This window comes from Saccostrea cucullata, unplaced genomic scaffold (genome assembly GCF_032062105.1).
Source record: "Saccostrea cucullata isolate Sc308-1 unplaced genomic scaffold, CSIRO_AGI_Scuc_v1 ctg612, whole genome shotgun sequence".
NCBI lineage: Eukaryota > Metazoa > Mollusca > Bivalvia > Ostreida > Ostreidae > Saccostrea > Saccostrea cuccullata.
In genome coordinates, this window is record NW_026925190.1 from 96313 (window position 1) to 119376 (window position 23064).

At 32.9% G+C, this 23064-nt stretch overlaps 2 protein-coding genes across 9 annotated transcripts in view; one reads left to right on the forward strand and one right to left on the reverse strand.

Annotated features, from left to right (window-relative positions):
• The window catches only part of LOC134268293 (trichohyalin-like), a 39633-nt gene extending 33162 nt beyond the window's left edge, over positions 1–6471 (reverse strand). For 6 of the 8 annotated variants that reach the window (XM_062750532.1, XM_062750534.1, XM_062750533.1 and 3 more), the window contains exons 1-3: positions 6353–6461; positions 1078–1130; positions 828–853 (exon numbers count right to left, since the gene is read on the reverse strand). In XM_062750532.1, the coding sequence (XP_062606516.1) occupies positions 828–853; positions 1078–1130; positions 6353–6363 (90 nt within the window). In that variant the 5' untranslated portion in view covers positions 6364–6461. Of the gene's footprint in view, positions 1–827; positions 854–1077; positions 1131–6352 lie in introns of all 8 variants that reach the window. The other 2 variants (XM_062750535.1, XM_062750527.1) reach the window with 1 other exon arrangement.
• A 5936-nt stretch (positions 6472–12407) lies between these two features.
• On the forward strand, positions 12408–16427 carry LOC134268288 (uncharacterized). Its single transcript, XM_062750523.1, has 7 exons — positions 12408–12411; positions 14037–14186; positions 14336–14562; positions 14755–14811; positions 14927–14972; positions 15279–15506; positions 15949–16427. The coding sequence occupies exons 1-7, from the start codon at positions 12408–12410 to the stop codon at positions 16425–16427; spliced, it is 1191 nt and encodes a 396-aa protein (XP_062606507.1).
• The last annotated feature ends 6637 nt before the right edge of the window (positions 16428–23064 follow it).

The window sequence follows — 23064 nt, forward strand, 5'->3', positions numbered from 1 at the left end:
AAAATATTACTTGTAAACATGTAATTAGTATTGTAATCATGCTTTCTCTTAATTCAATAAAAACCATTAGATACCCATTAAATGTATTTCCAAGTTATATAGTACATGACGTAGGTTCAGCATGCATTTGAAAAATATATCCCACTTACTGTCTTCTTTGTGTCCTAGATAAGATATAGTTTATATGTGTCTCATATACATCATGTTTCTTCTAAGTATTTAGTTAAGGACCCTCTCACACCAGTACAAATTTTTTTTTGGACATTACAAGGAAAATATATTGCATGAAAGTAATAAACTGTGTTGAACTTATCTATTTAATTTTCACTATATGGTGCATGGCATTTATCCCAAGGAAAAATGATCAAACACAACACAGTATCAGTGAATAGAAATCATAGTTGTTTACTTCCACAGAGAAAATTCACGTAATAAACATTTTCAATTAATTTATTTTGGCTTTTAAAAATGTTTAGAAAACTTTAATTGATTACAAATTGAGTAATATACTGTAAATTTTATATTTTAGAATTTAGATGCAAGGGCAGATCACTCTAACTGCAAAACGATACCATAGAATCCTCTCTAGTGTGCAGTGTACAGGTGCAGAGAGGGTTCTAAAAGACAACTATAAATGATCTGATGATAGAGGGAACATGAAACGCTGATCCATCTTAAAGATATGCTTATTTAAAAGGTACTGCCTCTAGCAGAGACACTAGATTTTTTAGACAGAAATACTGGGAATTTCAAAGTTAAGCAACATGTATAAGTTAAATATACATAGAACCAATGAGACTGTGGATTCTGCATGTGACTGTTTTTACCTTCTTCAGAGGCTTCTTCTGTTGTTCTGAAAAAAAAATTTACAATTTTATCAATCTGCAATTTTAAGTATTTTAAGGAATGGTTTGCAAAATTGATTATCAGAGTAATGGCACAAGCTGTTAACATGATCAAATACTGTACACAATGTCACTTATCAACTGTAACTGCTTGATGCATCAAAAGTTTTCTTACAAATCATAAACACTGTGGTTCCAGAAATAAATTCAAGGGAATACAAATTATACATACCATTTGTCCAAAATATCCCAGGTTTGCCATTTTGAGCTTTAAAGTTTAACAACCTTTAAAAGAATATTAAATAATAGAAAATATAAATATAACCTTTTTATCAAGTTATGTCATAGCTATGAAGCTTTTTACATCAGTCACCCCATCTTGGGGTTATTATATGTTAAACCTCCTTGTTTGATGTGTAAACTCTACTTTTTTTAATATGAATAAAAGTGCGAAGCACTTTTATGTAAAGTTTTTGTTAAACATGTTTACACATCGATTGGCTAAAGCGTTTAATTCTTATAATTCCAATTACGAAGTTTTTAAATTATTAAAATTATTTCCCTTTGAGGCCGCCATACAATCCGTTACTTTGTACGGCGTAGGAATACTTTAATGCCACTGATGCCACAAAGAAACGTGTACAAGATGAATATCGATAAAATCCAACTTAAATTGTCAAAACAATCAATAAATAAACTTATGTAAAAATTCATTGAATGTTGTTTAAGTCAACAAATATCGTAAATACGCGTATTGCGAATAATTCGTCCTTGACCATGGCCATGTTGACGTCATGACGAAAGTTGAAGACCGACGATGTCCTCGATTTGCTCTGGTTCGTTCAAAGATTTTCAATGTAGGATGTAAACATATGAATTTGATGCCAGAAAGGCTATATTGAGGTACGTTTCTTTTCCCTATCACAACGATACCAACTGAGCTGATATGGAACGTCGAGAAAATGACAGCATGATCAGCGAGTTTTTAAAATTCACACTCGTGATGCGACAGTGACATAAACATAATATTCCCGTCTGTCAGTCCTTGTTTATTCATTCCATCATTCATTTATTTTTTATTTCAAGTTTCTTGTAGCTAAAACGGACTAGAAGTATCTGTTTTCATTGTTTTTACAACAGTCAAGAAAGTAGTTCTGATTGAAGAATTCATCGATGTGTAAACTTTTTCTTGAATTTGTTTTCGTCCAATCAGAACACAGGGAATCGATAAATAAAATTAAGATTGGAATTATTATAGGATTAAACGTTCTTTTTTCAGAATTTATCGATGTGTAAACTCTGCAATATATTGACAAACTGAATAAAAGTGCGAAGCACTTTTATGTAAATGACATATTTTATATAACGAAACTCAACAAAAGAAGACGTATAATTCCAATTACGAATTTTTTTAAATTACAAATTATTTCCCTTTGAGGCCGCCATACAATCCGTTATTTTGTACGGCGTAGGAATACTTTATGCCGCAAAGAAACGTATATACAAGATGGATATCAATAAAATCCAACTTAAACTGTAAACAATCAATAAATAAACTTATAAAAACACACTGAATGTTGTTTAAGTCAACAAATATCGTAAATACGCGATTTCAATAATTCGTCCTTGACCATGGTCATGTTGACATTTTAACAACAAGTTGAACAACGTCATAACGAAAGATGCAGACCGACGATGTCCTCGATTTGTATATCAATCAAGAAAGAAAATTGGGATATGTAGGATGTAAACATGTGAATTTGATGCTAAAAAGACAAGAGTCAAGACGTTTTTTTTGTCACAACGATACCAACTGAGCTGATATTGAACTCCGAAAAAGACAGCATTCGATTTTTTAAAATTCACATTTCACAGTATATAAATAATTTAATTTTGTCAGTCCAGCATTTTTTTTCATTCATTGAAAAATCATTCATTCATTCATTTTTATTTCCTGCTAAAACGGACTAGAATTCTGTTTTCAATGTTTTTACACAGTCAAGAAAGTATATAAGAATTCATCGATGTGTAAACTTTTTCTTGAATTTGTTTTCGTCCAATCAAAAGACAGGGAATCAATAAATAAAATTAAGATTGGAATTATAAATATGTTAAACCTCCTTGTCTTGATGATACTGTACATTTAATATGATATTCTTATGCAATGTTTTTGTTAAACATGTTTTGATTGGCTAATGCACTGAAGTTTGAAGCAGTAAAATGAGCAATAACGTGAGTGAAATCATTTCATTGTGACGTCATAATAGAGCTACGCAAAAACTCAATGCTCCATGACATATTTTATATAACGAAACTCAACAAAAGAAGACGTAAACAACAAACAAAATGCATGGATTGCATTAGAATGGGAATAACTGTCGCTGATAAAACTCAGTTTGCGACCATTAAATCACATTATGATAAGTATACCAAATTGAAAAGAATTGTTCACTTTTATCATAGTGTAACGATACAGCGATATATCGATGGTATTTTTTTTTTTTTTTTATGGTATTTTTTATGGTATTTTTCCAACACAGGTCCTGTCAAGGTCCATTTCCTCGACTCCAAAACAAAACTACTTAGCCGGTATAAGATTTTAAAAAATACTTTGTAGGGCACATTTGATATAAAGTTGAAATAGTCTATGAAAGTTTAATGTTTGATATTTTGGAAGTTAATGTGACAGTTCTAACATAGCTGAATTTTCATATTTAACGGTCTCTGTACAAACATCTTCTTGAAAGAAATGTCTCTACAATATATATGCTAATGGGTGTACTTTCCATCTTGTTATTTTGTACACTTCAATCATATCTCCACGGTGGCGCCTGTACAGCGTTGGTAGTTTTAGTTTCTTCAGCCTTTCTTCATAGCTTAAATTTGCCAATGAAAGAATCTGCAATTATTCCTTTCAATCATCTCTATGTGTCTTGATTTGAAAGGGAACACCATTTCGCATAGTCTAAATGTGAATACAAGTGTCTTATAAAGAGGAATAAAATTTCTTCAACATATGTTGAAACGTTCGCCTTAACATTGCAAAAATAGAGTTTGCCTTTTTCACCTTCTCGCTTATATGTCTGTCAAAGCTGATTGTTCATCTATGATGACACATGTCTTTATCCTCTTGACTAAACACTAAAATCATTTCAAAGTAATTTCCTTCTTCCAATGTGCATGTGTTTACATTTATCTGGATGGAACTTTAGGAGCCAGTCAATATTTGTTAGTTTCTCAAGATCTCTTTGAAGTGTCATTTTAAAAACCCTTAACTATGTTGAAGATTTTCGTGTCGTCGGCAAATAGGTACACAGTAGAGCTCACGTATATAAATATGCACTGTATTACGAATGCCGGAAGTTACGCTATGCCATTTTGATGTTGCCCCGCAAAAATGGATACTTGTTGTTTCCTTCCACTTAGGTAGTTCAAAAATCCTAAAAGTCTATTTAAGTTCTTACGCTTTCCATATGCTTCCAATTTTTTGTAAGCAATATATTATGTGGCAAAAACAGTATCAAATTTAATTTTTGATATGTGTATGTAGATTCATATAACAACATCATGTCCACTGTCCAAAGCGCGCTGTCCATTCCTTGAGAAAGGGGAGGGGGTAATACCCTTAACAGTTGTAATTAAGTTGATCTACCACTGATAAAGCCAAAATTAGTTACAAAAATTTGCTTGCAAAATGCTCTATTATGTGGTCCCTAACTAAAGAAAGTTTTTTACACAAAATTAAGCTCACTGGTCTGTAGTTTCCTGCTATCGCCTTGTTTCCTTTTTTAAAGAAATACGTGCTGTTTTCAAGGCTTAGAAAACTTTTCTCTCATCTATCGATTTTAAAAATTATTTTGATGATATGTATATCAAAAAGATGACTATGTTTTTGTGTTAAATGGCTTTAACAGGTTCAATGCTTTGACAATTCCAATGAAATTTGACATTTATATCCTTCTTCATGGTTTTATTGAAAATCAAGGTTTTGTGTAAAAACATTAAAAAATTGCTAAAATGTTTCTCTCCTTGTAAACTTCTGTTTTATTAGACTTTGGATTTTTAGTTCACACTGTCCAAGAACCACTCGTTTTACTTTTTGAGTTAATATACTGCCATATCTTTTTTGCAGTAGATATTGTCATGTACTATAATATATAAAAATTCCTTGCTTTCCTCACAAACTTTTTTGTTCCTAGTGTGTTGTACTTTTTCCTTATATTTGCATTATTGATAGCCACATATTTTCTGCTCAGTGCATTTTTTTCTTTAATCAAGGTGACAGTTTCTTTGTCCAAGGGCATTTTCGTTTTTCTGCTTGGTCTGATGGTATTGATCTTGTGTCTCAATGATACGCATATCATATTGTCATTTTGGAATCATGATACCGGAAGTAGGTTTTTTCTTTACAATAAAGCTTTTAAAAATGGCGTTCGAAACAGGGTTAGGGTTAGTTTCCAATTTGGATCAGTGACCTAAGGGGCACCCCTACTTGTAACTAGCGGTGTCCTGTATACAAATCAAGTGCCTGTGGTCCGAAAGCGAAATGAGCGTGGTGGAAGGAATCAGCATTTTATATGTCTTAAGGGCATTTAAATCTGGCATTTGGAAATCTTTTAAATTTAATTTCTTTAGTAAGTGATTGAGTATTAATCAAAGAGTTTTTTTTTTTTCAAAATATACAATTACAAATTGCTATTATACACATGCTGTTATACTGTTTTACCTGTATTTTGGCATTATACAGAACAAAAGAAACTATTTTCTGCTTTACACTGTATATTTAATTGTATCGTGATACACAGTTGTAACGTGTTGTAGAATCGTGATACGTATCATATCGTGACAACTAGATAGAATGTCCTATCGTTAAAATGATACAACCTAACTCGTTGTGTATTCGTAATGTAGCAGAAAGAAACACGGGCTCGCATAGTGCCTAGGAACAATCTAGAGAAAATGTAAACTATCGAGAGAAAAAGGAAAATGGATTTACGTATTATATGGATTATTTTTTTACAAAAAGGCATAAGCAATCTCAAGAAGGTTTGTTTTGATTATTTTGGTAGTTATTCCCAGTGCAAATCATTTTATATTCTTCAAAATAGGCAAAAGATTTGTACATTACAAGTATATGGGACGTATTCTAACTGTGGTGAGGGCCTGTACCGAGACACAGTTAGATTATTCTAACTACGTGACAACCTGACTGAATGTTACGATGCTGCCTGTCCTACTGAAAAATAAACTATCAGAAGGAAAATGTAGATTTTGTACTGGTTACAAAACAGCCAGAAAATACCATGTGACCAATATAAACACTTATAACAAATGGGTCGGGATGTATATCCCATTCGAGTTTTATGATCTTTTAAATATTAAATAAATAGAGGTATTGAATTTGTTTCTGACAGAGGGTAACACAACACGTTTTGTCTGTTTCAACGCTTCAAAACGCAAATGGAAATCGTTATATACTTGAAGCATAAGTATAATGTCATATTTACCCGTAATTCATATTCAGATATTGTTGGCTTTAGCTCCCTGTACTACATTATTGCTATCTTTCTGGTATCATGTTGTTTAGTTTATTTTGTCGCCAGGAATTCGTGCAAACGGACATGCGCAAACTCGTTATCCGTGCTTCGAATAAAATCGTCTGATTCCGTATAGCATCGGGATTAAACGGAAAAATACGAAGTGTAATAGTGGCGGATCTAACAATGCTAATGCTTCATACAAACAATATGCTGAAACCAGAGACATTAATGTTATTTATGTCTCTGCTGAAATACGCTAGCGTCACTAGAATACCCCCCCCCCCATTTTCGAGCTATAACCGACTTTAATCGGGAAAGTTTTGTGTGTTGGGGGGTGGGCGTGGGTGGGGGTTGTTTAGGTCCGGACACAGACCCATTATAACTGATGTATTTTACAAATCCTATTTAGAGTAACAAATTGGCCGAGAATTAGTTAATAACATTTGTTTTTCCTGCAGATCTGATGTTGAAGTTTATTTGAAAAGGTTGCTTTAGCTATTTATATTATTTATATTTTAAATACGTTCAAAGAACAAAGTACGGTATTGGCTAAAAAATGCCGGCTGTCAGACATGCTCCGTTCAAAACATTTTTAAAAGCTTAGAATTTTTAGAATCAAATGATATGTAATTTATATACCTGACTTAAATGTATGCATTGGAAAAATAACGCTGAATACAGTACCTTTTATAGCAGAACGTCGCAATTTTACGAAGAAATTTGACTCGACGTCATGAATACGTTTAACGTGTAGTAAGCGTAATCTGAAAATTCTAATTTACTCGCTAGGACTCATTTTATATTACACTTAATATAAATCTAAGAAATTAAGTTGTTGATTTATTAAAACGTCATTATTGTTTTGTTTTTTTTAAATCTATTTATTTTCATTATTACTTACAATGTTATCCTCCACGAAGGTGTCTCCGCTTTAGTTGATTAAAATTAAATCCAACAGAAACGAAAAAAAATAAACCGTATGTTCTCTGTGAGATTTGCTTTCTTTTTATTGCATTGATTATACGGGTTCAATATTTTTTTTTAACTATTTCTCTTAAATAAATTCAGAAATTTTTTTTTACATCAGATCTAGTGAAAAAATGTCCTGATTGGAAAAACATCGGTGTTTCCCCGGCACCAAAAAATCAGTTCTTTAGAATATGGTATTTAAGGTGCACGAACATTTAAAAAAAAACTTGAATATCAAGTTAAATATTATTTATATTATTATCATATTTATTGGAACAGTAGTTTGGAATACTATGAATATAATGTAGAGGAGAGATCCCCCTCTAATGGTCAATTTTGCCAAGAAAGATACTAGATCATATAAATAAGAATGCGAGTTTTGATTAAAAGGTTTGTTTTGAGGGGGATAAAGGGGGTGGTTAAATCGGACTCAGTTCTGACTGAATAATATAACAGGCATTCTTTCAATTTGCTTAAAACGATTTAAACACCTGTTCCGAAATTATTAATGTTTTAGTATTCATAAATGTTTTATCCCCCACAAAACAAACCTTTTAATCAAAACTTTTACTTATGATTCATGTTCAGGCTTATTAAATATCATTTTACATGTCTTAATAAAACCCCAAAAAATTGTGTAATGCATAATAAATAATATGAACTCATTAAATTCAGAAAAGCGCGGGGGGGGGGGTACATTTAAATTTCAAGTATTCCTCTGTCATCAACCAGGATATAAATGAATATATCACAGTATTCAGATGATTACTCTACTCTTTTCTCACTTTGAAGGCTTTCTACATTTTAATTTATAAGTCCATGTAAATACTTACACACGTATAAGAGTCATTTTTATATTTGTTCATATTCAATACATGTTGACAATAATGTCGGATAAGTATAATCGCTCGTGGATTTTTTTTTCAGAATCCCCACCTCCTATAGCAGCCGATGACAAATATTTATCCCAAATTCCAAATACATGTCTTTATTTCGTTTTCGCCTATTCTTATTAGGATCAAAATATTTAAGTTGGTAGTAACACTTTCCGTTTTTTTTTTTTTATTTCTCGCAAAATTTCTTTGCTTGGTAGAGAATGTACCCTACTAGTATTTAAAAATAAAATCAAAACTTTCTTGTGTCTGTACTTTTCTGGCAATTGAACGTAATATACCTATGATTCTCGCAATAAACAAAAAGAATCTAATGGGTTAATTTACAATACAATACAGACAGGTATTTCCTATGTGTAAAGGATACACTAATCATGTTAAATGTATTGGTCCATGAAAAGAATTTTACTCATTTTCCGCAGGAATGAATGTTAATAAATTAAAATGAGCAAACCACAAAAACAAAAACAAAACAAAGAACGCGAAAAACCTGCAAGTCCCTACCCGGGAAACACGGATCTTTCATAAGTTGGCCCATGACACCACCCTCCCCCATATATAGGTATTTCCTTTTCTGAAAATCTGAAAATGCATGTTGCAGTGACGTTGCATCGTTTTTGAAAGTGAGGGGGGGGGGGGGGGGGCAAAGATGAAAAAATAACTAATATGAAAAAAGTTGACAAGCAAAAAACAAGATATTAATGAAAATAAAAAACATAAAAATGGGGGGGGGGATTGTCCAAACTCGAAAGTCATGTTTCAGGGGGAAAGGGGGGGGGGTGTAGAGGCCTTCTTTAGTAATTTTTTTAAAAATACTATATATACTACATGTACTTTACCCTTAATTCACTGTACTGTAACAAAAAGTGGAGGGGGCGCAACCGGCCTATCAAAGAACATTTGAATTTCCAATAGTAAAATTTATGTATGGAAAAAATCCCCCTCCCTGTTGCTACGTGCATACGTTGAATTTTTTTTTGACAGAAAAAATTGAGTTGTTAGCTTCTTTAGCAGTGGTAAATTGGCTTTTCTAATTCTACATGTAATTCCTTGTATTTCCCAAAATACGACATACCGTTCCTGCAGTACAAAACAGGCACGTAGCAACAGGGGGGGCCTGCCCCCCCCCCCACCTTTTTTCCCAACATTACCTTTACTATAGAAAAGGTCCATTGAACAGAAGATTTGCCCCCCCCCCCACTTTTTACCACAGTATATTTATAGCAAAGAAATACAATGAAAAATTGGAAGTGAAAGAAAGTTGGCCTTGAAAAAAGTTTGCCACTACCCCAAACACTTATTTCATTGCTGACAACTTTCGAAGACGATCTTCTTTCCTTTGTAACAAAGAATCACGTGCGTTCTGTCTCATCCGTTTGACTATCTACCTGTTACATGTAATCTCTAAAAAATCTGAAAATCCAAGGATGAAGGGCAGGGGAGTCCTTAGCTTGATCACAAGTCAGAAGCTGCTGAATGTCGCTGACCAATGTAAAATAAATTTCAAAATTCAACTAACATGCGCATCATTGTAAATTATAAAGTCTTTTTTTAACCATATAACCACTGGCTTCTAAATATATATTTCTGTAAACATGTAATTTATGACTCTGCATTGGCGTCGGAAGCAAATAAAAAGTGGGGGAGGGTGCTAAGTGTAAGAAAAAAACGCCCCCCCCCCCCCCCCCCCCCCCCCCAAAAAATGAAAAGCAAGAAAAAAAGGTTATGGTTTAAAATTAAAACCTATTTCGTTGGGGGGGGGGGGGGGGGGGGGGGGGTATAGGTTCGAACTTCATTACCAAGATTTTTTCCAAACAGCACCATTTCCCCAATTTGAAACCTATACTGTAACGTCTCTGTGGAAAGTGGAAGGGTGGGGGGGGGGGGGGCTTAACCTACGCAGTAATGTTCAATGTCTATCAATACTAAATCTAAATTCTGCAGGAATTATTTGCCAAAAAATTATAATAAATAAACAATTGAATTTATGCGGTATTTCGTACTATTAATGTGCATACTATCTAGTATTCGGGAACTTATTTTTTTTTCGGATTGGTTGTGGGTTGTTTATTTAATTATTTATTTATTTTTGGATCTGCTATCAACTACACACCGTCAATATTTACAGCATGTATATACATGTAATATTTATATTTCATAATTAAAGGCTACAAAGCAATACTTGATCTGACAAACTGAATGTTGAACAATACTATAATGCTGACATTTAAATGTTATCATAAAGTTTATTCAATGTATGTACATTTTATTAATGGTCGTCATGATTGTTTGGAGGTCACACTATTTATGATAAGTATTAAAGACTAGATTCACATTGAGGAAAACTCGTAAAGGAAAATATAATTATATTGAGGTACAGACATGTATCACAGATCTTTTAATTTCTCTTGTAATAATTAGATAAAAAAAATATCGTGCTATTTTTGTGAATATTTTCGTGCTGTTATTCAATGCTACATGTAAAGCCGATGGACACTATACGAGCATGCAAGTGCATACGATGTACAAACAGCATAAGCGGCATCTTTAACTACAATTTATACTTTGTTTTACAAAATATTTCATTTATATTTAGGGTTATTTATAGTTCACTTTGCCCCGTGATGCGACTTGAAATTAAAAAAAAAATCTTTCTGTGTAAATTAAGCGTCATTAACATTGGTATCAGGAAAATTGCGTCGGTAATATATCTTTTCCATACGTTAACTTTTGCAAAATTCATATTGATCACAGGTGACAACCAACACTATTTTAACCGTGTGTGTGAAATATGTAGTGATGAACTTATATGCGGAGTATAAAAGTGGTTGTTGCATGTGAAAGGGTTTAATTTCAGCAGAGATTACTCATTTTTCAATAAAATTTAACGATTTTACACGACCATTCCATGTTTAGCGCGTATTTGTGACGTCATAGTTAAAAATTACGTCATTTTTGTGCCTGTAGAATTTAGTTCGCATCTTCCTTACTTCAAAGCATAACATCAAAAAATGATACAAAGAAGATTAAAATATCGTATTATTGGCGGCGAATTACTGCTAATACCGTACTTTGTTCTTATTTAATAAGACATACATTGTATTCGTTATAATTTAATCAATTCGCTTCAATGATTATAAAACATTTTATTGTTATTTATGATAAATACGAAAGAATAAAGTGTTATTTTTAATAATAACAAGACATTTTACTGTAATTTATAACAATTACATGTAAAAGACATTAATTTTATAATATACACTAGTATTGTATATTATAAGTTTAAATTTTGTCACATTATATTTTAGACAAATTTGGATTGAACTTAAGTAATTTTTGCAAATTAAAAAAATAATCAATGCATTTTGTAGAAATATGCACATGATTTTGTATAAGCATATACATTCACTCAGTCTGTGTTTACGGTTATTAATAAAACTAGCAAGTATAAATTTGATCAATATGCAGCGTAATTAAAATCTCAAATAATTTTTCTTAAAGAATAAAACAAATATAATTTAAAGCCTGGATTATCATAATGTTTAAGAGAATTTAATCAAAATAACATTGATGTTAAAAATAACTGATGTCATATTGCTTGTGTGTTTTGAAAGGAGGGGGGAGGAGGTGTATATGTGAGCGTCTGATTATACTATACTGTACTATACTCACTATTATTATTTTCAAAGTATGCATTAATATCGCGTTTATTTTCACGACGACTGATAATAATTATTCTTTTTTAACTGCCCGCAGTGTTGAAAAGACGCAGAGATTTGCATGGTTATCACATGCATATTTGGAATAAGTATACCAGTATATGCAATATATAAAAGCTGAAAAACACATGTATATGCACATCCGCAGAACAACTATTATAAAAGAAAACAGTCACGTAGAATACGGGGACCCCATTTTTTCTGACTATATAGTATTTTCTCAATTATAAATAAAATTTCCTGTAGATGGTGGTTGCTCCTTCTTTTCCCGTAAGGCCGAGCCACTAAGAAATTTTGGCCAGTTAATTATATTTTTCCAGTCTGTCAGATATGGTTTAGGAAGTTGCCCCTCCTCCCCCTTTGAGTCCAAATCATTACCATTGGATGGGAGTATATATTACAGTGTTCCTCAAACAACCCGTTTGGGATAAAATATCCAAGATGGGTTATTAATTTTTATTTCGGCAATAAATATCATAAATCCGCATCAAAACACTTTAAAAGAAATATCTTTTGGTAAGCAAGTTTTTTTTCTGCAACCCTACAGGTTGTTAGATTGATCCCCAAGAAGTTATGGAACTTCTGAGGGATCAGTCTCCTAAATAATGGGCATACGGAAAAACTTGTTAACCAAATTACATTCCCTTTGAAGTGTTTTGATTCGGATTTTTGATATTTATTGCCAAATTTGTTTTTCTTCATTTTTTGCACTGTAAATTTATATTCCATTTGGGATATTATATCCCAAATGGGCTAAATTATATCCCAATTGGGCAAGTGGTCCCAACCTTTCAAATGTCAGTGTCATATAATTTTCTGACGTTAAAAAAGTATACCATGGTCAGGTATATATAGACAAAAACAAAACATACCAGCAATACCAGGTCAAAATTTAAATCCCCATTTTAATAGTGTCGAAAAGTAATACATACATACAAATACATAGATATGATAAATGTTTTGTTTCAATAGCTTCTTACGTTACACAGTTGGAACTAACAAGTCCCCTTCGTATTCTTCAATTACTGGAACACGTTCTATATTATCATTATTTCTTTGTCATTGTTATGTTTTCTTTTTCTTTTTTCCCGAGGTGCCGTGAAAAGAACAAAGCAATTAAGTTTACTGAATGCATTATGCACCCTTACAACAGACTATCGGCTTAAACAAACCAGTACAAGTGAAAAAAATGGTGGCCTTTACGGATTATGAATATGAAAACAAACTATGTAGTCCTGGTCTTCTTTTCTCTTGCTTGGACAACCAGTTCTAGTGAGTACTATATAGTATATAAATATGTCAACAATCTGCTTTTGAAACAATATACTGAAGGGCGATATTCAAACAATTTCATCGCTTGCATTATATATATTCGTTACGAACATTATACGTATATAGCAATTTACATACGTCAAGTATGCTTATGACCAGCTATGAAAAGCACTCTCATCATTCAATGCATTACATAAATGACGCACAAGTATTCGCAAATTCAAAGAATTGTGATCCCCTGCTTTCGGTGTCCTAGTAGACGGGGTGTAAATATTTAAGGCATATTGGGTCATATATGAATGCCTTTTAATACATGTACAGTGTATGTCATTCAGAAGTAATCAGCAAAGTTAAACTTTTTAAAAATTGGGTCCAACATGAATGTCAAGGTCAATTAAGAGTAAAAATCATATGCTCGGAAACATCTTGTCACGGATAATGTAGATATCAAATATGAAAGCCCTAGGCTACATGTATAACTTCTCAATAAAAAAATTATTAGCCTAAGATTTTTGAAAAGTAGGTCAAACTTCAGGAACAAGGTCACATGGTAAAAAAATGTAGTATTTATTGAAAGGTCTTAAAAAGTTGTCACAGGTAATACTCATGTGTTATTGTATTATATGAAAGTCGTATCTTTTCTGGCTAATAAATTGTGACCAATTTAAAGTTATAAATGTGATAATTTTTTTTTTATTCAAACTTTAAGGTCAAGGTCACAGGGGCAAAACTCATACATCACCTTTAGAGTTTTTAAAGTGTCAAAAATAGTTTAAAAATCGTTTATTATTTCACCAGAAAACAACTGTACAGTGGGGGACCCTTTGAGTGTGAATGGAACCATAGTAAGCTGCCAACGAGGATTTAATAACTGCCCCGCCCCCTATAGATGTCAGGGTGGGTTTGCTGGGATACCACAACTGGGGCCCAACGGACAGTGCTGCAAAGGTACGGGTCTACGAACATGTGTAATTGTGTGTTTTTGCGTGAGGATGTACGTCTTGCTCACGTTAAATGTAATTTTATAATCTTCATAAAAATTATATTTGAACAAAACACTAACATCTTTTTTTTTTTTTTTTTTTTTTTTTTTTTAGATCTGTTTACATTACTCTGTGGCCCGTGCATTAAATTTCACGATATTCACTACAAATTTGATGAAAATGGAAGTTGGTTTAATTTTAACCTCAGCTTCAAATGGAATAAGACAGACTGCAGAGATTCGGCATATCTGCTTAAGTGGGACCCTTTTATCAGAGTGTTAGTGAGGGGAGCCGACAATGAAACTGATGTTGAGAAGTATTTATACTGCAGAAGGACTGAGGTATCACTATAGATTTGATTACTTTTATCATAATTCTGCTGCAGTTAGGAACAAAAAGGTTTCAGTTAAAAACAAGCGAAGAAAAAAATATTTCATTTTTATCTCACAGAAATGTCAAAAGTTACTAGTAATTTTCTTGTGTAATGAATCATGCATATGTGCATGCTTACGGTCATTTAATATTGTCTTCAGAGACCCTGTGGAAAATTTTTCTCTATGAAGATTCGATCACAAAAATATGATGTACTGGTAAGTTTATGGATGTAAAATTGTAAATACATGTATGAAATTATTTTTTATAATTATGCTAAAAAATATTTCTATATTTCAAAAATGACCAATCATTTTCTTAAATATTTTTCAGTTTCGTGTCGAGATTGCTGGTTCTTCAAATATCTGCAAAGATATTGGTATAAGACAGATAATTCATTCCAAACAATCGTATATTTTATTAAACACTGACAGATTCAAAATAAATCTGAGTTGCTGAGTCGTTTTATGATGACACAAAAAAAAAAAAAAACAAATGGAAGAGAAAGATGGAATAAAATTTAAAACTTGTTCAAGCTACGTATAAGTAACGAACAATTAATGCCCTTTCATGGTATTGAATACAAATCCAATATTAAGTTTTGTTGTAAGAGTTAGGGAACTTATACAAACGCTTAATATTCTAATCTCAGAAAACAATCCGGTTCTGTTTTACTCTATTTCAGAAATTGTTAAAGTAACTCCACCACCTTCAAAATCAAAATTCCCCACAACTTTAATTCCACACAGACCCCGTATTGATATGAGGGTGGTGATATTGAGTGTATTGGGTGTGATCGTTGCTTCAACGGTCGGTATTTACTTACTGTGTTGCTGTATGAGAGGAGAACCTGGTAATGGGGAGGAATCCAATAATAGAGAACCATCTGAAGATAGACCCATAGTCTTACACGGTAATTATAATGATCAAATCTTATCTATACCAATCTCTACTATAAAAGTTGAATGCCAAATCAAATGTTTTAAAATTTCAAAATATGTCAACATGAAAGCTATTTATGTCTTCATGCAAGAAAATTATGCAATATGTACGTAGGTTACCAATCTTATTAGAGAAAATAATTTTAGTATGGGTAAATTTACTTATCAACACCAGCTTCTGACATCAAACATGCAAGATGCAACATAACTATGGTGACATGTGACTTCTTTAATATGTTAACATGCGACACAATTATATCAACATCCAAGACATTTATGTCAACATGCGACTTGTTTATATCAACTGTCACAGAACTTGCCAAGGAGATATCAACACTTGGCCGAATACTATTCGATATTTTTGATGCCACATTTACCAGTTTTAATTGTCCAAATATTTTTTTGATATTCTAGAAGTCCTTGAGCATTTCGAGTCGGTCGAAGAAATTTTTGTGGTGTCTCTGTCAGGCGTTGGTCTAACTTTGATCAGAGAACTAGAAAACCAAACAGGAATGCATTTTCTTACCATAGACCAATTCCAAGAAGATATCTTCCATAATTCAATAGAATGGATTGACAACGTGGAATTAAAATTTAACACCATCATGATTCTGTTGACAGCAAACCTTGTAAACGATAATGAAGACCATTCTAATCCTCTAGACGTGATTTCCAAGCAACTCTTTCGTAAGTTGCGCCATTCAGCTCTGCTCAATAATAGAACACATTTCTATGTTTATTTGGAATCACCTTCCATCATCCAAAGACATTTTCCCTGTATCCGTACCAGGCAAAATAAATATGATTTATATCGAGGACATATGAATGATTGCCAAGATTTTCTTCACCTTGTATATGATCTGAGAGCTTCGACAAATAATGGTAATGGCTAGAGATGCTAACGGCAGATATGTCTTTAAAAGCTGTAAAATATATATCTCGAAACAAAATTTATGCCTCATAGTACATGGCAATATACGAGGGTATCCCAAAAAGTCGTAGACAACTTTGTAAATATTCAACCGATTCTAACCATATTTTGCACATCCATAAATCATTCATTGTTCCTTTAAATAGTGATTTTTCAAATAACTGTACGACATTTAACTCTGGACACGACATAGTCCAGACTTTCTACTACCATTTCTAATTATGATTTCCAAAATATTTTTATATCACTTTGTGGGGTTTCTTAGCAGTATTCCAGGGTCTCATGTCACAAACATCTCCACTTCTAAAGATATGGAGTCCTAAAACTCAAAATCATATGGGAGAATGGTTGGATTTTCAGTCCCACCAACTTTCTCCCATGGGAGAAAAAATGTCAGATGGGATATTTTCTCCTAGGGGATTTTTTCTACCATGAATTTGTTCAAATGGGATAAATCCCACGGATATCGACAATGAATTATTATCTGCAATACATTGTTGTAGTTTGTATATATTCTATATATTATGTCATTGTCATACTGTATGGGATATGTTTCATGTTTCACAATGTATGGGAGAAATTGTTTGATTGTCAATATCCGTGGGATTTATCCCATTTGAACAAATTTATGGGAGAAAATATCAATCTCAAATCTCAATCTCAAATTTATATCAATGAAACAAAATACAAAATCTAAATTAAGAACACGAGACTGTTAAAATCAGACGATGGGAAACGTTGTGGGCCTATCGACGTCAAACTTTTTGAATGTTCTGATTTCAACAATTTTCGACTAAATTTCTACTGAAAGAATCTGATCAAAAGAACTATGGACAGTAGTAAATTTTATTGAGACCCTCAATCAATTGTTTTCTTTCCTTTTAATAATGAACTGGGTGCTAAAGAGACGACTGTTAAGCACACGGGCAGTACTATAGGGTCATTGAACTTATATTGGTGAATACTGGCATGAGTTGGCTGTACAAATGCACGAGCTTGCGCAAGCTCGTGCATTTGTACAGCCAACTCGTGCCAATATTCACCAATATAAATTCAGCTAGAGCAAAGCTCGTTGCAAAGCAACGAGTAGGTCTTCCGTCCTGTTTTGACCGGAAGTGACGTCAACAAAAGAAAATAATGAGCTGAGTCGTCACTTTAAAATTTCAATTTTGCATCAAAACCTTAAAAAATATGCTATTTTTTGGCTACTTCCGGTTTGACCGGAAGTGATGTCGACGGACGGAAAATTAATTTTTATGCTTCCAGTGACATTTATTACCCAAAAACTTGTCAAGAACGGCAAAAATATGCATTTTCTGACGACTTCCGGTTTGACCGGAAGTGACGTTGCCGGAAGCATTTTGATGACTTCAATAGATTAAGCTTGACATTTTGAACAACTTTGCTTCCTTATATGTATTACAAATTCTCAATACTTTTTGAGATATCTGGAAAAAACTTTTGGCCCCTCTTGATCCCTTAATTTAGGGGTCAGCCCTTTTTTCGAGATATCATTTGAAAGATCTTGTAATTCTGCACAAATTTTGTTCTATATGTTTTAACAAAATATTTTTAGTTTAGAAAATAAAAAGCAAAATATGTGTAAATTTTCGCTCTTTTAGGCGTTCTAATTTTTGACCCCTATATAGCACCATTTTGAATAGAGAAATCGAAAAACAAAAACCGCTATGCACAACTTCAATCCTTCTATTGTGTAAAATCAGTAAAACTTCTGCTCCAGCTTTTGCCATCTCCGAGCCTTTGTCTGGAAATGAAGCCTGTATGAATTTTAAAGGCGGATTCCGCCTGGAATTTGGGTGGAATTGAGCAGGAATTGGCAAATTCCGGGCGTACTTGAGGCGGAGACGGAATTTTCAAAGAGTTACGCCTCAGTAGAAGAGACGTCTTACAGGCGTCATTTGTAATTTCCGGGCGTCAATTGGCAAGTTCAGATTTTCCGGGCGTAAAATGGCAGGAAAATAGAAACAAAAATTACGCCTGGAACTTTCAGGAGAAGTAAAAGCCTCTGATTGGTCAATTTAATTATCAATTAAGGGTCATTTCAGATAGGAGGTTAAGTTTGAATTTGATCATGAAGGAGGGAGTTTAGAGTGAGTGAAACAGGAAATGCAGATATCTCAATGTTAAGGCTTTTACACTTCTTGAGGATGACACAGTGTCTGCTGGTAGGTCTGATCATGAATATCTAGTACCTATTTGAGTAAATTTGATTATGATTATGTACAATGATAGTTATAACTGGTTGACCCTAAAATTACTTTAGATATTTGAGTTTGTCCTTGCACACATTCTGAGAAATATCAGTCTGATAGAGGCTGCAGTGAGAATCTAACTGTAAACTGCTGAGTAAATGAAGAATTGTATTCAGTCAGTAACTAAAATGTTTCAATATAATTATTGAAGTGATAAAATGTACAGGTATTGTAAAAAAGTTTAATTCTAAATACACACTCAATCATGGTGGCCGTGTTTTAGTGTCCCTAATACACAAAATTCATGTTATTTTTCTATACTTGTTAATGATATATGTTAATGGCCTGTAATTATGTTTTCTTACAGTTCAAAAAGCTAAATTTTTAGCTTTAACATATTGTAAATCATAATCTGAATGTTTTTCTTTGTTAACATGGTAAATATTATAAGTTTTTAGGTCAATAGTATTATATAATAATAAGGACATTCCAGGCGTAATTCTATTCCAGGCGTCATTTTAGTTTCCAGGCGTAATTTTTTTTACGGGCGTCATTTATTTTTCCGGGCGTAGCTCATTTGCATTTTTCGCCTCAAATTCCTGCCCATTTACGCTTGGTTTCCGCCTAAGTTACGCCCGGAACCTGTGTATCACCATATATGTAGAGAGACAAATTGACGCCTCTCCAAGTACGCCTCAATTCCCCCTATATTCCAGGCGGAACATTTCGTACAGGAAGCCTATAAATATTCGTTGAAAGGGAAATAACTCAAAACCGGAAGTGAAATTTTGGAATGCTAGACAAAATTCTGATAGAGTTTAGTAACGTCTATAAACTCTGAAAATTTAAGCAAAATCCATTGAGAAAAGTTGGCGTCTAGGAAAAGGGGAAAAAAAAAGAATAACTAGAAAGTCTGCTATTGCAAGCAATAGCATATGTCGCCCCGTCCTGGACAAGATTTTCATTTTTATCATCACTAAAACAATGGTCCATTAGCTAAGCTTGGACAACCATCCAGTCGTATCAGTCCTTTCCGTTGGAAACGGAAGACCTTAATTGGGTACATCCCACTAAAGAAAGTAGTGCAGGAAAAAATTACAAGTTCCTAAATTTGCAGACTTGCTTAAAAGAAATTGGGCAGATGTACTGAACTGAGCCTCATACTTGTTAATTGGCATGCAGTATCTTTCCTACCAAAAAAAGCTTGGCAAGTGTAATTCATTAAGAGGATCAGCCGAATTATTTTGTGTATTATAACGCCAGTTAGAACTCTGAAATTTCCCTACTTTCACTTTCATTTTTAGAGGTTCTGCAGGAAAAAGAATCTGACATGCCACCTTCAATTCGAGCATTTCTGCATTGCACAGGGCTGCTGTTTCTTATGAGATGATAAATCATGTGTAAACTTTCTCAGTTTAGCGGAATCATGAACATTTTCGGCGAGATGAATGTTTTGTATACAGTGGTGATCAAGGCTTCGCGCACCTGCAGGAGCAGATCCAAGGATTTATGAATGAATATTTACATCCGCTGAATATATTCTCCTTTATTTCTTAAGAAAACCCATTGCGTTTATCACTGCATGAACTACAGTCGGAATGTCGCTTGTACAGATTTCTTGATCAGTGGCTGTTCTATCAATGAAACGTATAAAGACGTTCGCATCATTAATACAATAATTAATCTTTTTAATCCTACTTTAAATAATTATTTAAACAGATATAAATATATACAATAAAATATCTTTCTTTGATTGTTATTACTGGAATGAACGGTCGCAGCTATTACAGAAAAAATTTACATAACCCGCTTACGCGGGTTACTAGTACTAGTATGTATTTTTTCTGCAACAGCTGCTTCCGTTCATTCCAGTAATACCAAACAAAGAAAGCATTTTATTGTTTAAATAAAAACTATGGAAATGACGTACCAATTTTCTAATTTATACTTGCAGTATCTAATGAAATGAATAATATACAAGTAGTAGATATACAAGAAAACGCGAAATGATAATAAATGCAGCTGACAATCGTTATTTTTTTTTTATATAGATAAAATAAAATAATTATAAATTCAAGACACAAAACAGAAGGAGAATGAATGATGGCAAAATATCACATGACGGGAACTGAATTCTATGAATGAAACTTTTAAAACGTTACTTGTAAGTTGTATATGTTATATCTGTGTATTCTACCTGGCTGTGCCTTTCAAAAGGGGGGTGCGGGTCGTCTTGAACATAGTACCTTAGCCATAACGTTTGAACGGTAAGGGCTAGGGCTTTCGTATTTCAAATATGTAATCCTTGTGAAAAGAACTTTTATTGGATACGAAGAACTTTGACCCTTTGACCTAGACCTTGGAGAACACATGTGTACATCTTAACCTTTTTTCTGTTTCGTTTCTATGGCAACTGTGAGCGACTCATTACAATTATTTTAAAAGTAGAAATCACTTTGACACATTGCAAGGAATAAACATTGAAAGTTTCAAAACGATTGCTTGCGTAGTTATTGAGAAAATCGAAATTAAAGAATTTTAACTTTCCCCTGGTTTCCATGGCAATAATCGATTATTTAAAAAATTTAAATGCGAATCGCACAACTACAGATACTAATCATTAAAATAAGAAAAGTTTCATGACGAACGTTTAAGGGACCAGAGAGAACACTCGCGGACAAAATTCGTCGCTTTTTACAGGTTTCCATGGCAACGGTAGACATATTGGAACTGAACGACCTCACTGCACAACTACAACCAGTGATCGTCCTTTGAGGAAAGTTTCAGGAAGATTGTCCCAGCCATCTCCGAGAAACAGCCTGGATAAAAAAAAAACATGCGTACAATATCAATATGTCGTCCCCGACTTCGTTCGGGGCGACATAATAAGAATAATCTTAATCATCAGAATCAGTAGAAGGTCTTCCGTTGGAAACGGAAGACCTTAATAACCCTATATTATTATATAGCTAATACGAAGTCTCTAATAAAATACTACCAAAAAATGTAAATTTACAAAATGTACTTACAAAATGGTCAAGACGTTATAAGAGACTTATAATATAATAAAATAAATGTTGTAATTTAGGTCTCTTATAACGTCATGATCACCTTATACGTACCTGCGTACATGTACTGCCCGTTGTCACTGTTTAACTTGATACATTTCTCATGACACTATAACCAATCATCAAAATTGTGCACAGACTGTTTGGGTCTCATACTAGTAATATTTAACACTTCTTATCTCAGATTCAGATTCTGCAAATCCTCAGACCTCTGTCCGCTTAAAAACGATTTTATTTTTTACGACAATGCAACCTCATTTCTTCTTTCACGAATGCTGTCCTGTTATTCTCTTTAAAGAAGTGGACAGGGTTTCGCCTACATCCACTGGACCTTCTCTTAAGAGAATAGTTGTCCTGTTATCTATGCCACAACTTTTAAATTACATTAGCTTGTCAACGAACTTGACGGAAAACCTTCGTATATGTACATGTCAGTAAATTCCTCGTACACTACCTAGAGTACGTGCCAGTAAATTATGTACATATACATTGTAGAGTACATGACAGTATTTTATTTATTAATATATCATGTATATATACATACACTGTAGGATGCATGAGAGTATATTATGTATTAGGATATAGAACATGTACATATATACATTTGAGATTAGATGACAGTATGATTTTGCAAAGTATAATTATTTAATTAACATCAGATTAAGTTTTCTCGACTACGCTTAAAATAATTTATATTTTCTGCATATTGCTACATGTAGTTTATTGATAGCAAAAATACACATGAACGTATTCCACATTCCACAAACTATACGTCTTTGTTAATCTTCTTGATTTACATACCAGGTATAAGAGACATTACATGTATATTAAAAGTGTTTTTATTATCACAATGTACATGTATAAACTATATGATTATTACTTGAATATTGTGAATAATATAAATTCTGTTTTGGTTATTATTATGCTTATGGTGTTTTTAGTTGTCATAACAAATAAGTTTAAACATTTATCATGATAAAAGTTAGCAGTATTCTATCAATGATAAATAACGTTTCAGAATTCTAAACTAATCTAGTAAGACTGTGATAAGTACTTTGCTGTTATTTATTCCTTACTTTCTTGCATGTAAAACTCTCCAACGAAAAAAAAACAACAATTTAACAATCTCCGATTTGATTTTCATCGAGTTCTTTGGTATTTATTTTCAATTGGATTAGTTGTTTTGTATATCTATAAGAGAAGTTATCCAGATCTCAATTATCTATAACTACCCCGAGTCAGGCAATGCCAGTCCCTTTAATATATATATGCATACGTTTTTGAGCTGTTAACAAAAAATTAAATGTTTACATTTTGA

Coding starts and splice junctions, on each gene's coding strand:
- LOC134268288 (XM_062750523.1), top strand. Junction 14,187..14,335: donor CAACGGACAGTGCTGCAAAG/GTACGGGTCTAC, acceptor TTTTTTTTTTAG/ATCTGTTTACATTACTCTGT. Junction 14,812..14,926: donor CACAAAAATATGATGTACTG/GTAAGTTTATGG, acceptor AATATTTTTCAG/TTTCGTGTCGAGATTGCTGG.